The sequence below is a fragment of the Papio anubis genome, chromosome 10 (genome assembly GCF_008728515.1).
Source record: "Papio anubis isolate 15944 chromosome 10, Panubis1.0, whole genome shotgun sequence".
NCBI lineage: Eukaryota > Metazoa > Chordata > Mammalia > Primates > Cercopithecidae > Papio > Papio anubis.
In genome coordinates this window covers 95,397,132-95,414,854 of record NC_044985.1, presented here as the reverse complement: position 1 = coordinate 95,414,854, position 17,723 = coordinate 95,397,132, and the positions used below count along the sequence as shown (strand labels likewise).

Genomic DNA, 17,723 nt, shown 5'->3' with positions numbered 1-17,723 from the left:
CAATATTTGTTTTACTGATTTTTTTAAATGACTAATTTTTCTCCCCTTGTATTTTTTTAAATTTGCATTTTCTGCAGGTGCATAGGCTCAAGTATTGAAGACTGCATCGGCCTGATGGATAGGTACTTGGTGTGCTTGCTTCCCATGTTCTTCCTCCAAGGCTCCGTGTGTGAGCACTGGTGCATGTGTGTGCATGTCACTGTGGATGGAGAATGATGTTTTCTGTTCTGTAATTGCCTGCAGGTGTAATGGTCCCACTAGTCATGACTGCATTTACTACCCATGGACGGGCCATTCCACTTTACCACAACATGCTAGGTAACATCTACCATGTTTCCATTTTGTCGCTCAAATCCTTTCCTAGTTATAGTGAACAAAATGTACTAACCAGTTGGGTTAAATTTTTAATATATTATAACTCTTAATATATCTAATTAGAAAGTTTTGAAAGAGGCATAAAACACTTTCCTTCTCAAGCCAACTTTCCAACTTTCTTATCTTTTTCCTTCATTCATTGTGATACAAGAGTCCCAGTTAGTAACACCATCGATTTTTTTTTTTTTTTTTTTGTGACTTTGGGTCTCTCTCTTTCCCCTTTTTCCCCGCGCGGGGTGCAATGGCATGATCTTGACTCACTGCAACCTCCGCCTCCCGGGTTCAAGTGATTCTCCTGCCTCAGCCTCCTGAGTAACTGGGATTACAGGTGCCCGTCACCATGCCTGGCTAATTTTTGTATTTTTAGTAGAGATGGGTTTTCACCATGTTGGCCAGGCTGTTCTCGAACTCCTGACCTCAGACAATCTGCCCACCTCGGCCTCCCAAAGTACTGGGATTACAGGCATGAGCCACTGTGCCCAGCCTTGATTTTTAATTTTTGTAGTCCAAACAGCATTTTGAGTTATTAGTATATAACTTTAATAGAATATTTTTGCTCTTAATTCAATAGATGATTACAAAAATATTTATAAGGAAGGAATTTGCAAAAGTTGATCTATGCTTGTATTTATTATTTAATTTAATTCAATTTCTGATTTTACATTATTTTTAACTGGTTGGCATATTCCTAATTATAAGAATTAACATAAAGACAATACAGAAAATATTTTGTGCAGGTAAAAGTATAACTTGGAATTTAAAAACAAAACATAAGACTCATTTCCACACAAAAACCTATATACTAATGTTTGTAGTGGCTTTTTCATAACCACCGAAAACTGCAAACCACTCAAATGTTCTTCAGTTGTGACATATCTATATATTGTAACACTACTGAGCAATAGAATAAAAAGGAACAAACTGCTGATACACCCAACAACATGGATGGATCTCAAATAGATTGTACTAAGTGAAATAAACCAGACTTAAAAAAATACATACTGTATGATTCCATTCACATGGCATTCTGGAAAAGGTGAAACTATCAGGACAGAAATGTTGCCAAGAGCTGGAGACTGGGGTATAGGTTGACTGGAAAAGGGAAGGAGAGAATTTGAGGAGATAATGGAACTATGCTTCTATCTTGATCGTGGTGATGGTTGTACAAAAGCATGTGCTTATCAAAAATTGTAGAACTGTACATTTTACTGTATATAAATTATACCTCAATAAATCTGACTTTTAAAATATCTCATAAAACATTTCCTATATGAGAAAATAGTAACTTTACCATCTTATGTAGAGATATTGTTAGATTTATTTACGAAACAAATTAATTACATCCTTTTGGGAGAGAGAAGGTAGTACTAAAGTTAACAAAATGTGAATTTTGGATGAAGTATTGCCTTTTAATGTAAACCCTTGTATTAAAGTATACATAGTGTAAAAGTACACAAAACATAATTTTAAAGCTCAGTGAATTTCCAAAAATGAAACATTTGTGTAGCCATTAACCAGATCAAGAAACAAGATGGCAACAGAGCCCCAGAAGCTACCTTGTACCTCATTCCAAGGGTAGCCCCTGTCCTGAATTCTAACACCATAGTTCAGATTGCCTGGTTTTTCACTTTATGTAAATTTAGCCATACAGTGTGTATTCTATGCATCTGGCTTCTTTTGTGAAATATTATATTTATGAGACTCATCTGTGTCACTGAATTTAGTCATAATTTCTTCATGCATATGTTACTGACTTTACATGTTTTTAAAATAAATACATCATCTTAATATATCATTTTAATGAATAAAAAAATTAAATTCCAAAAAGAAAGTGAAGCATGTGCTAGAGTAAATTGATTTCTACAACAGTGGCACTGTGACACTTGGGCACAATCAAGACTAGTTAGTATAGTTACTTAGAGCAAAGTAAAATTATGAAAACATTAGAGAGAGGGAGAGAATGCCTAAGATCTAAAGTATAGTTTCATAAACCAAGGTTCATCTTAGATTGTTCCTATATTTGTGAAAGAAATTTTCCTTCTTGAGACCTTGGCAGAGCAACTGCATTATCAGTTTGAACAGTTTTCACATTTGCTTTGATGATTTTCTTATAATTATGTAGTTATTCCAGTGGACTAGTTATGGGTAATGTCGTACAGTGGTTAAGTGTTCCATCTTTAGAATCAGATTTTCTGAGTTCAGAGTCAGGCTCTACCATTTTTAGATGTGTGATGGTGGGTAAGTTCCTTAAATTATCTGAGCCTCACTTTCTTTATGCATAAAATGGGAATACTAATACAGTTCATAAATTGTAAGATTGAATGTGTCCTTAGAACAGTGCCTGGCTTAGAAATCACTCAATAAGTATTATTATTTATTATATTTCTATGTATCAAAAGTTCTCAAACCTTGGGGATGAGAGAACATGCTTCCCAGTGTGTATTTCACTGAAAGGAGAGCACTGATTTAAAGAGTCTCTAAAGTCACACGGGGAGCTTTGATGTGTGCCTAAAGCTCTTTTGATGGGCTCCTTGAAGGAAGAGAGAGCATTTCTCTCTCTTCACCTTCAGAATCTCGATTACAATGTTGGCCACTGATACTAACTGTGGTAGGTCATTGGCTGATATGTAGAGGTAGAGAAAAGGTTAAAACCACATTGATAGATCACTTGTTATCCTGAATGCTTGTAACTGAGGTTATTTAACTCAAAATCATAGTGTATCTTGTTTAGATTTAATATTTTCAAAATTTAAACAAAAGCATGATTGGAATTAATCCTCTTGCCTGCTTTGGTTTCCAGGACATATTCAGTCTGAGATTCCAGTAATCTCAGACTAAAACACCTAGTTCAGATTAGCTTTATCACAAATAGGTGACCATGACCAGTCACTGTTTATAGATAATACAGAAAGTACAGCCCATCATATTTAAGAAGAATCACCTGTAGCCCACAATATAGGTAAAAAGCAGGGGTTCTTGAATGTTTAGGTTCAAATATTGGCTCTATCATGTTTTTTATCTGTAAAATGGGAAGTATAATGATCATTTTGAAACTGAGAATTCTTATAACCCTTAAGATTGGTGGGAAGATTACATGAGATAATGCATACAGCTTTAGCCAGCATACAGAGTATATTCATTGGTGGTACTTACTGCTGCAGTTGAAATGTTGGCATAATAATCACTTTGAAAACCTCATAAAGTTAGTAATTTACATATCAATAAGGCATTAATCCAGTAGATTAGTGACTACAGGATTGATATATCAAAATTACTCAGGTTTTAAGCATTTCAATATTATACCAAACTTCTAACAACAATAATTTAAAATAATTCATAGCAATAGTTAATTGTTCCTTTTAGGAAACTCTAGATATATTTAATTAATGCCTATTTAGAACTTAAATATAATGCAGTGCGACTCCATTCGTCAATTGCATTGACTTGTCAGAATCAATTGACTTGTCAGAATCAACTGACTTGTCAGGGGATGTTTATAAGAAAGTTTGAAATTTACATGAAGGATTTAGCCTGGATGCCTTGCAAAAGTGTATGATCATGGAACATTTTGATGCAGATTGGGTAAGACGTGAAAGTAACAAGTATCTGCTTTTTCAGGTCTTCAGTACTGCAAAAAATGCTTACCTCTCTGAGATGAGGTGGGCGTGTATTTCATTGAAAGGAGAGCACTAATTTAGTAATATTATTTTTAAATTTCATCATAGTTTTTCAAAGCATCTGTCAATTAATGTAAGTGAATTAATGTAAGTGAATCTTACATAATAGGAGGACAAAAACTACAAAGGAAAATAATTGTTTGGGGCAGGGCACGGTGGCTTATGCCTGTAATCCCAGCACTTTGGGAGGCCGAGGCAGGCAGATCACGAGGTCAGGAGATCGAGACAAGCCTGGCTAACACGTTGAAACCCCGTCTCTACTAAAAATACAAAAAATTAGCCGGGCATGCTGGAACATGCCTGTAGTCCCAGCTACTCAGGAGGCTGAGGCAGGAGAATCTTTTGAACCTGAGAGGCAGAGGTTGCAGTGAGTCATGATCATGCCCCTACACTCCAGCCTGGGCGAAAGAGCGAGACACTGTCCCCCTCCTCCCTCCTCTATGGAAAACAAAGAAAGTAATTGTTTTGAGTTTCTTAAACCATATTTTAACTGGCGGATTATCCAAATGTCTAGTTTCTTTTTAATCACAGAAAATTACATTGAGCATGTCAATGTGGCCATTTCAAAGTATTTAGTGTTCATATTCCCATATTCCCTCCACCCCATTATACTGTATTCTGTTTCCTAAACCAGTGGGGGCAGGGCGGGAGCAGGGCCAGGGGGGAAGAAGATTTAAGTGAAAGCAGGTGAAATGTTTCCAGTCTTGATCAACTTTCATTTTCTACGCAATGTTATTCTTTCGCAAGCCTACAATTTATGAGTTGATTTCCACACTCCATTTATATTATAGGCTGCTGCTGGAATTTCTTTCAGGAAGATTTGATAAGATAGAATAGAATTTCTTTTTTACCTTTAGTCTCCTAGAATATGCTGCTTATAATGAAAATAATACTTGATATTTTAGAACCTCTCCCTACTTCCTTTATCTGAATTAAGTGCCTTAAAAATGGTATTTGCCTTTGGTGGTTTTCCTTTTCCCTCAATAATCCTATAAAAAAATATGTTTAGCAAGATTTTTTTTCATTCTTGTTTGTATATTATTTATTTTAGCTTGCATACATGCTATTTTCATATAGATTCTGATGGAATAGAATATTTGCTTCTAATCCATTGTAGATTCTTGGTCAAATATATATCCAAAGGTTTTTTCGGTTGTTTGTTTGTTTGTTTGTTTGTTTCTTTTAATCTCAGTCTCCTATTAGGGCTGAAATTTGTTAATCTCAATAAGTCAAGTTTCTATCGGCAAAACATGTCTTTATGTTAGTTAGCAGTCCACATGTAAACTGACTAATAACTCTTTTCAAATTTGTGACATTATTAAAACAACTAGATATCAAGCATTTTTATCTAGCTACTTGCTCCAAATCAATTATTCTAGGTGCTTCACAATATAAAATAAAGCCATTTAACTAAGTTCAACTATCTAAATCTCCTGTGGGCAGCTATTTGAAACATTTTATATTCTTGTCATATTTTAATGCCTGTGTCATACTTTTACTTTATGGTACAGAAGTTATTAACTAAGAGGTCACATAACAGTTTAATCCTTTAACAGTGTGACCCACATGTGATATATGAGAGAGATGATATGATATTACTGGCACCACTTTCACAATTGGCACATTTTGTTTCCTTGTTTGTTTTGCCCCCAAGGAACTTAGTTCATAACTTATGTCCAAATCAAACAGTCAAAATCTTCCATAGATGGTTACCTTAGATGAGTGGCAGTTGTATTATGATCCTGAAGTCCAATAAATAAAAGCACACAGCCCTTTATTATAAGTCTATCCTCAGTCCACCAAGTTCTGTATATTAAATTTACTTTTGAATTAAAAAGAGTTTGAAGAGGTGAAGGAGAGTGTGTGAATCTCTTCTATTCCACATGATTTTTTCCCCATTTCCCAGTACCCATAAAATACCAAGGTTATCACAGAATTATAAGGGAAGAACAAAAACATCTCAGCTCAGTTGTTAATTACTGCTCATACAGTTAAAGGGGTTACTTTAACAGAAGTAGTTAGTATTACAAAGTTGTAAAAGTGGCTTTTACATTGATAGCAAAATGCTCAGACATTGTTACCAAAGCTTCTAGAGACCCTAAAATGTCAATATTACACTCAAAGTCACTGAGTGACTTAAAGTATAATAAAACAGAACTTAAAGTATAATAAACAAATAAAACAAGACATAGTTCCACAGGTAAAATTACAGGCATGGCATAGCTGGGTTTTTTTCTTATCTTCTCACTAGGCTGAAATCAAGGTGCTGTCTGGCCTGTGTTCTCATCTAGAGCTTGGAGTCCACTACCAAGTTCATTCAGGTTGTTGGCAGAGCCAAGTTGCTTGAAGTTGTAGGACTGAGGTTCCCAAGTTGTTGCTGATTCTTAGCCAGGACTGCACTCAGTTCCTTGCAGCCATACGTATTCGTTGTCATGAACCAGCCCTTCCCACCTCACCCCTACCATCTTCAAAACCCAGCAACAATGCTTCAGATCCCCTTATTCTTTGAATCTCCTAGATTTTCTCTCTCTAATCAATAGACTCAGATTTGAAGGCTCATGGGATGAAGTCAGGCCCTTGCTGATTGTCTTTCTATCTCCAGGTCAAGAAATTTGGGACCTTAATTACATCTGCAAAATCCTTTCACATTAGCACCTGGGTTACAATTTAAATCAGTGGGAAAAGTATGTGTATATTTCAGTGGCTGTAATCCTGGGAGCAATTTTTGATTTCTGTCTAGCACATCTGCTTACCCTGGGGACTTGATCATATAATATTTCCAATGGTGCCATTCTTGTTTTTTCTTGTCCTGAAGGAAATTTTATTATTATTCTGTGGGTCATGCAACTTTGCCATATAAAGGCACCTTTATGTATGAGAGATCAATTGGTCAAACTATCTTCAAATAATTTACTATCATATTCTTGCCCCCAAAGGACCTAGAGCAAGCAATAAGGTATTATCTTGGAACTAAAACCAGGCTTCTCTTTGTACATTTATATACCGTAAGGTAAGTTCTCAGTGTCCATGTTGGTTCCAGGTGCTCATGCTGCATTATTGAGCAGTACCTCACAGACAGAATCCTGATTAAAGTACTCACTGGTTAATATCAAATTTTTGGCCTTTTCATTAAGTCATCAGACCTGTAAGTCTCTTTCAAGATTGCTCTAGACCTGCACTGTCGAATATGGTAACCACTAGCCACATATGGCCACTGAGCACTTTCAATGGAGTTAAAGCAAATTGAGATTCTATGTAATTGTAAAAAGTACACTGGATTGGGAAGACTAGTATGGAAAAGGGAATGTATAATATCTTATTAATAATGTGTTATATCAGTGACATGTTGATATGTTAATAATATGGGTATATTGGGTAAATAAATGCAATTAACTTCATCTTCTTAAATATGTCTGCTAGAATATTTTCAATCACTTATTTAGCTTGTATTATATATCTGTTGGACAGCACTGCTCCAGCCCAGTCATCAGGAGACTTTGATTTAATGTTCAATTTTGGTAATAGTTTTATACAAAATAAGAACAGTGGAGGGAATGATTTTGCATATTCACAGAAGGGTGTTTATTTCATCAGCTTCAATAGGTTACAGATGGGATGAGCTAGAGTCGAGGAAAAACATCTGTTTGCCTGAACCCATTGCATATACCTGTATATTTATATGTGCACACAGATCTCATAAACTTCTATAAGAGAAGACTAAATTATGATCATTTGAGTCTGCATTTAGAATTCCCAATATGGCCTACTTTTAAAATTGAACATTACTCAAAGGGTTGGAATTATATATCATAGATCTTCTTAAATTTGTTTTATAGCCCATATTTTAATTAAAACGTTGTTTCAGTTTTTATAAATGAACAATACTTAACCAAAAATATTTCTTAAGTATACACCAAAGTTTCTGTTTTTATGTCTGCCATATATTTAGAAAAGAGTTGAACTTATTTTATCATATAATTTAGGCATATATTGTATTAGATTCTAAGTAAGTACCTTTTTCATATTTTCTATTTAACTAGGGGAATCTAATTAACTGAGACCCCCTTCTGTGATGTGGTTACATAAAATGATGTGTAGATATTAACTCAAATTGCTCTCTTCATGCCTTTTTCTTATTACCTCAGCATATTCCCTAATTAATCATTTTTTCATAAACATACAATTATTTTTCTATACTATGTATATAGGCAGGAGCTAATTAGCAGAGTGCTTTGATTTTATCAACAAAATTCCCTTACAGTGATTTCCTTCTCTGCCATCATCTACCCTTAAACCCAAAGAGGTATAATTTCATTATAATTTTGCAGTAACTTAGTACTAAAGAATGAATGATAAGGAAAGGGAACCTCACCTCTAATAAACTCTGAATGCTTGTAGCCATTGTAATTTTTATAGCATTCTGTTCTTCTGCTCAGTGTAAAGCGTTCCATATGCTTGAGTCATTTATGGAATAATTATAGTTACTTTTAGTAGAGTAAAAACAAAATAACAAAAACCTTTTACCATAAAAAGTTTACTTGTTGAGGGAAAAATACCATGTTTTTCTGAACAAAGCAAGATAAATTTACAAAGCTACACCTTTGTTCAATCTCTGACCTCCAAATCCTGGAGTTCAAATCCCAGAGAGAATAGCTATATTGTTCCACACACCAGGAAAAAAAGGACCAAAGGGAAAACCAAAACATCAGTTTTTATTTCTTTCTCAGAGTACTGATGCTTTTTCCAAAATCTTATACATAGCTAGGAGCTTGTTTTTGCCACCTTTAGAAAATCCTAATATGTATCTATATCAGGTGTGCTACACTATGACATTTAATATTTATGACAAGCATATAAAAACAGTAGTCACTATTGTCATTCATAAATGATGAAACAGAGTAATTCAGCAATTTACAAAAAAAATCATTCAATGTCTTTCTCTTAGTTTTAATTTTTACCTATTAAGCCTACCTCTGTATAGGATTTTATAATGCAGTTCTCACACAGAGTATTTTACCCTGGACCAATAAATTCCATGATCTAAGCATGTACTCCTATAATTGTAAATAACGTAACTTTTTAAATACATCAGATATACTAATTTAAGACACATATAGACAAATATAGGCACAGTTTTTAAAAGTATTTTCTAAAGTGAGAGTTATTTTCAGATTCTGCAGAGCTTTGAAAAAGTTGTGGTTTCATATGAGAACAACTTTCACCTGTTCCTAATTGCATTAATGCTACCATCCCCAGCCTCCCTCATCAAAAGTACAAGTAAGAATTCAAATCTCATGGACAATAAAATAAAATAGAAGACAATATAGTGCTGGACTTTGGCAGGCACTTCCTTGTTGTCACTAGATCATACTATAGGATTTATGGGATTGGGCAAAACTGATTGGAAGTAGTAACAATTGTAGGTGATAGGTTATGAATCTTAGATTGTGTATCATCTTGCTCTGGTTGTTTCGGTAAAAAGTGATTTCTCCCAAGAAAAATTCTTCCCACTGTCGACACAGTCAAACATACTATATTTTGTTTTTAACAGGAGAAAACAGAACAAAACAAAAACCCTCCTCCATATATGTTATTTAACAATATCCAGCCAATAAATATTCATTGTATTTACTACATGTTAAATGTTGGCTAAGATACTGATGAAAGAATAGAGAGAAAAATTAACATAATTCCTAATATCATAAAATTCATTGTGTAGGGAAAGAGAAAATATTATTTAATATTGGTTTATATTATTTACATGCACGATTATTTATTATGAGGAAAATTATAAATGATTATGTGATATGCAGATAGTAAGAAAAGAAAAATACAACAAATGACACCTGGGTTTTTGACCTGAGTAACTGAGTAAGAATGATGTCATAAACTGAGATGGAGAAGACTCAAAAGGAAATAGAACAAATTGAGGAAAATAAAAAATTCTGTTAAGGTTATAACAAATTGGAGATGTTTATTTGATATTTGAGTGAAGATTTTGTGTAGGCAAATAAATATAATACTGTAGAGCTCAAGGGAGGAGTCTGGGTCATCATTCATATTTAAATTTGTTACATTAAATGAGATTCCATATGTAGAAAGCGTAGATGGAAAACTGCCCAAGCCTTAGAATACTCCATACTTTATACGAGCAGAACAGAAGAGAAAGGTATAGTATGGCAAAGGAAATTGAGACAGAATGGATGGAGGTAGGAGGAAATCAGGTAAAGTGAAGCCCCGGAAGCCAAGTGAAGAAAATGTTCTAGAAGGGAGTGAGTCCATATGCTGATTGAGAAGCAAGTATTGACCTTCTAACTTAATCAGTTGTTGGTAATGTAAATATTTAGTTTTATCAATGTGAGTGGCTGGCTAAAACTATTGGAATAAGTAATCAGGGAATTGGGGAGCCAGAAATTCGAGTGAATGGAGAGAAGTGTTAAGATTCAAAAAATATTTAGAACTTAAAATGTAATACCATACTTAGTGATTAACTGGATATGAAGGAATTGGGATAAGAACCTGTTAATCATTTTTTTTTGGTAGGCTTCTGGCTTGCAAAGTTGGATGGATGGGGGTAACATTAGCTGAGATTTGTCACAGTAGAAGGGTGCTAAATTAGTCATCCTGTGTTTAGTTTCGGATGTGGTGAATTTGCAGTGACTTTGACATATTCAAGTGATGCTAAATGGGAAATTTAATATACAGATATGGCAGTTTCTTCAAGTGTTGATATCTTTTGAGAAATGTAGATGAGAGAGAAGAGAGAGAGATTGGGAAATAGTTGGAATGGGAATAATATCAAGAGAAAGATATTTTGAGAAAGGGTGAAATTTTGAGTCTGTTTTGGAAGATTTTATAGAGTGTGAGAGGCTGGAGACACAGGAGAGAGAAGAGATTATTAATTATAAAAATTTCCTTAAAAAAGAATCAGAAGAATTAAGAGGCAAAGAAAATCTGAAAGGATTAGTGTTAGAGAAGAAAAGATTCCCTCCTTCATTATTTTATTGGAGAAAATAATTACAGGATAAAGATACAGATAAATGTACAACTTTTGTAAGAAAACATTGAGTTTATGTAAAATTCTAAACTCTCTTTGAGGTTGTAGATGCAATCATCTTGCCAAAAGGGAGGAGGTGTATTTGTATGAGGAGAGAGATGGTCTGAAATACTAAATTCAAATACAAACTGGGCTAATTTTTGCATTTAAAATATTCTGACATTAATCCACAAATCATCAATAATTTGCAATGTGTTTCTTTACATGTCTCTAACTTGAAGGTCAATCTATTTTACTTTTGCATGGAAAATAACAGGTTGTGGTTTGCTCTCAGTGACTCTAGACTCATTAAATTAGAAGACTGTTAAATACATAATCAGAATCTAACAGCATCCTGTATGTGTTCTGAGACATTAATAAATTTCCATACCTGTAGCGTTAATTGCAAAATACTGATATATAATAATTACTCCAAATCACATCATTACTACAAACATCAGCAATTGTGCAACTGTGCTGGTACAGATTACTAGTAAATCAGTACATCATAAAATATTTTTCCTATTTCAGTTTTTGTATGCTTTCAAATAAGAAATTATGATGGAATTCCCTTACAAATAAAATCTCTTTGGCTTCTGATTGTACTTATGTAACTAAATTTATCTTCAAGCAATGGTTCTGATCTTAGCAATTTGTCCCATATGCCTTTCTTTTAAATCCAAAGCAAGTAAATATAGATCTCATCATCCTGATGGTTAAAGCTCACCAACTCATCATATTTTGGGTATTTTTTTTTATTTTTTCCCTCTTTCTGTCTTTTAAGGTTAATTCTTTTTTTTAAATATATTTTTAAATAAAATTTAAAATTACAAAAGTAATACATGCTCAGAGTATTAAATAGAAATGTATATGTTATGTCTACACATTAGTCCTTCCACACATTTCTCTACATACTAATACATATATACAATAATAAGGGTTTTTGTTTACAGATAAGGGAGCATACTCTACACATTATTCAGTAACTAACTTTACTCAGTTAATAGTACTTTATGGACAGCCTTCCAGATCAACAGACATAATCCTTTTTTATGATTGCCTAGTATTCTCTAGTATCAATTTACTACTAACTCCCTATTGAAAGATAGGCGATCCCTATTTTTTTTGCCTTTTACAAATTATAAAATAAATAACATATATATGTATGTGTATCTGCATTACAAAAGTATGTTTAGCTGGGATTAATTAAAATACATGAAAACATTCAAGTTTCTTTTTTATATATGTGAATTGCTATTCAAAAAGTCAAACAGAAAACACATTAAATATCACAGGAGTTACAACATGAGTTAAAAAACATTTGAATTATAGTGTCATTATAAAATACATAAATTTATAACAGATCATTATCTTTCATAGCTATCTAAAATTAAACAAGTTCCATCAAAGTATGGCTGCAAGTTTTTCACCAAAAGTTGCCAAAGACTGCATAACTTAGAAATTTCTTCTAATGAGCTTAATAGTTTCATTTATGGTGCCATTAATCGTGTTATACAGAGATCTTGATGGATAAAGAAGTTTAATTTTTGAAAGTCTGTTGATTTATTAATTGGTTTCAAGTAATCCTAGATGGTCATCTGTAATATTTGTATCTGTAATATTTCAACATCATTTATTTTTATGGAGGAATAAGAAATATATATATATATATAATTCACAGGATGGCTTTGATCCTATGTAGTTTTGAAATTATAAATAATATTTATAGAATAACTTAATCATAGCAATGCCTAATCCTTTTATAAAACACTAAGAATAGATTGTGAGGGCTTCTCTCTGTCTCTCTCTTTTTCTCTTTAAGTTATTACAGATGTCATTACTTGATAATAAAGGATAACTGACATGAATTTTATAAGAAAGTGCCCATTGCATATCATCTTAAATTTACACTTTTGTTCTTTAGATTCATTTGTTTGTTTGTTGTTGACTATTTGCAAATAGCTAAATACTAACATACTTAGTGATCCCAATAAGTACTCAAGAAGAGATGTTAGTGTTTTTCAGCAACTAACTCAGTGCCAGAGGGTGAATTTAGGACCCAGTAACTGCTATCTCTTACTCTCCTCCCACTTGGCTCTAAGAAAAACTTAGATTTTACATAAACTCAATTGGCATGATTATAAGTAAAGATAAGTCATTTGCTTAGATAATTTTCTAAATGAAAAAATAAAGATACACAATCTGAAAGTTCAAAGACTGAAAAGAAGAAAGTTTATAGATATACTTCATTTAGGAAACTTAAATGGAAGGCACTATGTTTATTCCAAATTACTTTTAGATGATTTTCTTATGACCATTTAGAAAACAAAGAGATTTTAAAAGATCTTCTGCTGGATGTCCATAAACAATACATAGCATTACATATGGCTGATTGTTAATAGTATACACAATTTTAATAATAAAAAAAGACAAAGAACAGATTGGAAAATTAATATTCTAGCTTGGAAGAGAATGTTTCATGTAGATGTGGGTTTTTTCCTTAGTAGTAAATATTTCTTTTGCATGTAAATGAAATGGTTTCAGGCAAAGTATAAAGTTGTCTTGGTATTATATTATTTCAATGTTGTTTTAAATGCTTAGTTTTGATTTTTTTTCTCTTACATTATCTGGAGGCTGTGAATCTGTATTCAGAGCATCTGCAGAATCATAACATCGTCTAGGCAATAGCTTTTGAAAAAAATGGGTTTCCCCATAATTAGAAATGTGTTCTAATTAGGGGTTGGGTGTTTATATAAGTTTAGAAAGGAGTTATATTACTAAACATTGTTATTAAATGCTTTAAAATGTGTTTTTGTGAATTCAGTCACAATAAACCTCCTCTTAGAATACAAAAACTAATCAATTCTAAGTTAAAAACATTATTTAAAGTGGGGTGCAATGACCAAAAGCCTCTGTGAAAGGAGGGTTTGTTTGTCTTTTCGCCAAGTCCCCTGTGGAGGCAGAAACAGTCTCACCCTCTCATTTTTTCCTTGGGTTACTTCCAATCTACTATGGATCCAGAAATTAGAAAACTTGGATGTTCGCGTTTTGCCAAATTAAATGCTAATGAAGAGCTGTGTTTCTTCATGTTCTCTTTATTGATCTTTCAGTACATATTTGCTTGAGGTGTATAAGTTCAGGAAACATTTACTACTTTTGAATTTTATCACTACTTGAAAATGGATGACACAAAATATCCTATCTATTATAGCATATTTAAATTCCACAATTTAGAGGCAGCATCCTTGAGGAAGCTCTACAAGTTTCTACTTAGTGTTACTTATAAATGTGTGAGGCACTTCCTCCCACCTCTGTCCCCCTCCAATGTAAGGGTTCCGAAAAGTCTGATACACGTAAAACCTATTCAATGACCAGGAGGGTGGGACGATGAAGCAGACATAATAGAAGCACCAGAGATAGTAAGTGTTAACAAGAAAGGAAAGGGCCATTGACTTCATTTATGTTTTTAAAAATCCAAGTATCTTGAGATGATGCATTTGACAGTTAAAATGCAAGAAAAAAGGAAAAGTGAAAAAATTTGGACATAGTCACTTTTCATACTAACTTTTCAGTTAGTATCTTCCTTGCCTACAAGTAAAAACAGTAATGGGTTCACCCAAGAGTTTTATGTGTTATTCTATTTCATAACAGTAGTCTAGAAATGGCATAGCTGTTGCCGTGGGTTCCATGGATCAGTAACAACAGGACTAGAACTTATATCATCTTATTATCTTTCTGTTTTGATAGTACACTGAGTGCCGCAGCTCTAAGCATTACATCCAAGGACAGAAGTAGAGGAATCGGCTTCATCAGCTCTACCTGTTCTTTCCCAGAACTCCCTATGGTCAAGCTTTGCTTTCATTTCATTGGCAAGAATTTGGTTGTATGTTTACACCAAGATGCAGAGAGACTGAGGAAGTTGTTACTTAACATTTTAAAACTCACTAAATTGGAATGTGTTAGGGAGCAGGGCAGTAGGAACTACTGTTGCTTTAGTCAGCCTGGGACTTGGACACAATATGGTCAGGGTGAGGGATAAACTAAACTAAAACCAGCAAAGAAAAATAACATCTCGTCTCAGGATTAGTTTCACTGCTTTTAGGAGAAAATATTATTTTACCAAGTACTATGAAATTTGGAATAAACAAATGTTAAACATGTATCAGCTTTATTTCAGAGAAATGACTCTTCTTATTTTCTTTAAATATTTCATAAATAACTCTTTTAAATATTTAAAGTATTTAAAGAAATAATACTTTATTTCTTTAAATACTTTAAATATTTCATAAATAACTCTTCTCATTTTCTTTCCATTAAAGATATTTTAGAATTATACTTTTGTTAAGTTTAAAAACATATAGGGAGTTCTGAGACTGTTGAAGGATATATGTGCTTTTGAGGTTTGATTTAAGATAAAAAGTTTGTAAATATTTATGGAAGTAAACTTTCATTCAGTTATTTATTCATGTAACATGTATTTAGTGCTTCTTTTCGTGAGACAATAAACTAGACTCTAAAACATAAGAAAGTGTTTGTGACACAATTCCAGCACTTAAAGCACTTATGTTTGAGATTATAAAAATAGAAATTCTTTTATTTTACCTTCAATCTCTGAATATGCTTGCTTATCATTACATAGATAAAGAGATGGATGGTACATCCCATCTAGGGCATAAGTAGGAAAGTGAAGAAATCCAATGATTGAGTCCTGAGACTTTCCTATATTTAGAGGTCAGGGTAATACGGAGCAAATAGCAAAAAATGAGTGAAAAAGACTGACCAGACAGAGAAGAAACTAGGGAAAGGATGGCTGTCAAGGGAGGACAGTGTTTCAAGAAAAGAGAACTGATCATTTGTATGAAAATCTACCACGAGATTAAGATTAGCTCTAAGAAATTACTGTTTGATTTGGCAGTAAGGAAACCATTGATGACCTTGATAAGAACTGATTTAGTGAAGAGGCAGAGACTAAAAATGTGATGAGAGTTAATTCAAGAATCAAGAGAATGGAAATAAAATGATCAGTTTTAGACAAACTAAGAGATAAATGCAAAGAAAATATTTTGCTATTTCCAAAATTGATCCAAATACCAAAGAGTAAAATCAAGAGGAAGAGTTGCATTTTTAAGAACTCATTATTACTTAAAATATCCCACTTAACTACTTGATTCACTTTATAACAATTATTGATAAACTTATTAGATAATGTTATTAGTTAGAGCGATAAAAGAAACAAAAATTATAAATGATGGTCCTAACCTCATGGGGCTTATAATTTAGTTTGAAATAGAATCCAAGAGAGAATAATTATAAATATCTAAATCAAGTGTAGTCTAAGACACGTAAGTCGTCAAAACAAATACTCTTGTAAGCATGATAACAAAATGGAATGAATTGAGGTCAGTCACAGAGATGGCAATAAAATTGAAGCCACTTATTAGTACTTACAGCTTTGCATCTGGAACATAAGATTGCTTCTATAAAAATTATCAAATTGGCCGGGCGCGGTGGTTCACGCCTGTAATCCCAGCACTTTGGGAGGCCGAGACGGGCGGATCACGAGGTCAGGAGATCCAGACCATCCTGGCTAACACGGTGAAACCCCGTCTCTACTAAAAATATAAAAAATTAGCCGGGCGTGGTGGCGGGCGCCTGTAGTCCCAGCTACTCGGGAGGCTGAGGCAGGAGAATGACGTGAATCCGGGAGGCGGAGCTTGCAGTGAACCGAGATCGCGCCACCGCACTCCAGCCTGGGTGACAGAGCGAGACTCCGTCTCAAAAAAAAAAAAAAAAAAAATCAAATTATAAAAGAATATGACGGGGCCTCTTTTGGAGTATCTATATTTAATTGTCTTTTTCAATTAAAGAATTTTCTTTAAGCTTTAATATTTAATGTCAAACTTTAAATTCTCCAAACGGGGGATGACATTAAGGCACAAGAATTAGCAATGAGATCCATGTAGCCTTACTAAGGCATCTGACTCTAACATGTGTTACCCAAGGCAAATAGTACTATGAACAGGTTTTTTAAATGTATTAAATATTTTTAAGGTTTGTTCCTCTTGCAACTGATAATCTCAAAAGGTCAGTAAAAAGATAAGAACAAAAACAGTTTGGAACAGTAGAATTTATCTTAATGAGAGATGTGAAACCACCTAAAATGATACAGTCTGTCAGCAAAGCAAAAGGGAAAGGGGGAGGAAGTAGAAAAGAAAGAAAGCCCCTTGAGCCACATTTTTCTTCCTTTGGATTTTGAATGTTCCTAGAGAATAAATAAAATATTGGAAAAACTTAAAGGGAATGGAATAGAATGTTGTCTGTGACTCACTTGAATTAAAAATGTGAAGCTATTAATAAAATCAACACAGGTATGGGTCTTGAAATTAAAAAGAACAACAAATATATACAGAAATTGTAAAAGTTGAATGGAATGACATAGATTTTGGATACCCTTTAGTGCTTCAAATCCATAGATCAAAAAGAATTAAAAACTTCTCCCTTCTAATTGTCTCTCTCCTGATTTCTGCACGTCCCTATAAGGCATCATGGGCCTTTATATATTCCCTTAGGCATGGGGGTCTAGTCATTTTTGATGCTTGCTTTTTCTCTCTTCACTGTTAAGTTTATACTTTTAA

The 17,723-nt window shown here is 33.4% G+C and overlaps 1 protein-coding gene across 10 annotated transcripts in view; it reads left to right on the top strand.

Moving 5' to 3' along the window:
* ERBB4 (erb-b2 receptor tyrosine kinase 4) overlaps positions 1-17,723 on the top strand; it is a 1,175,572-nt gene that overhangs the window by 898,088 nt on the left and 259,761 nt on the right. For 7 of the 10 annotated variants that reach the window (XM_021924408.2, XM_021924406.2, XM_021924405.2 and 4 more), the window contains one exon: positions 244-318. In XM_021924408.2, the coding sequence (XP_021780100.2) occupies positions 244-318 (75 nt within the window). Of the gene's footprint in view, positions 1-77; positions 123-243; positions 319-17,723 lie in introns of all 10 variants that reach the window. The other 3 variants (XM_021924409.2, XM_021924407.2, XM_021924402.2) reach the window with 1 other exon arrangement.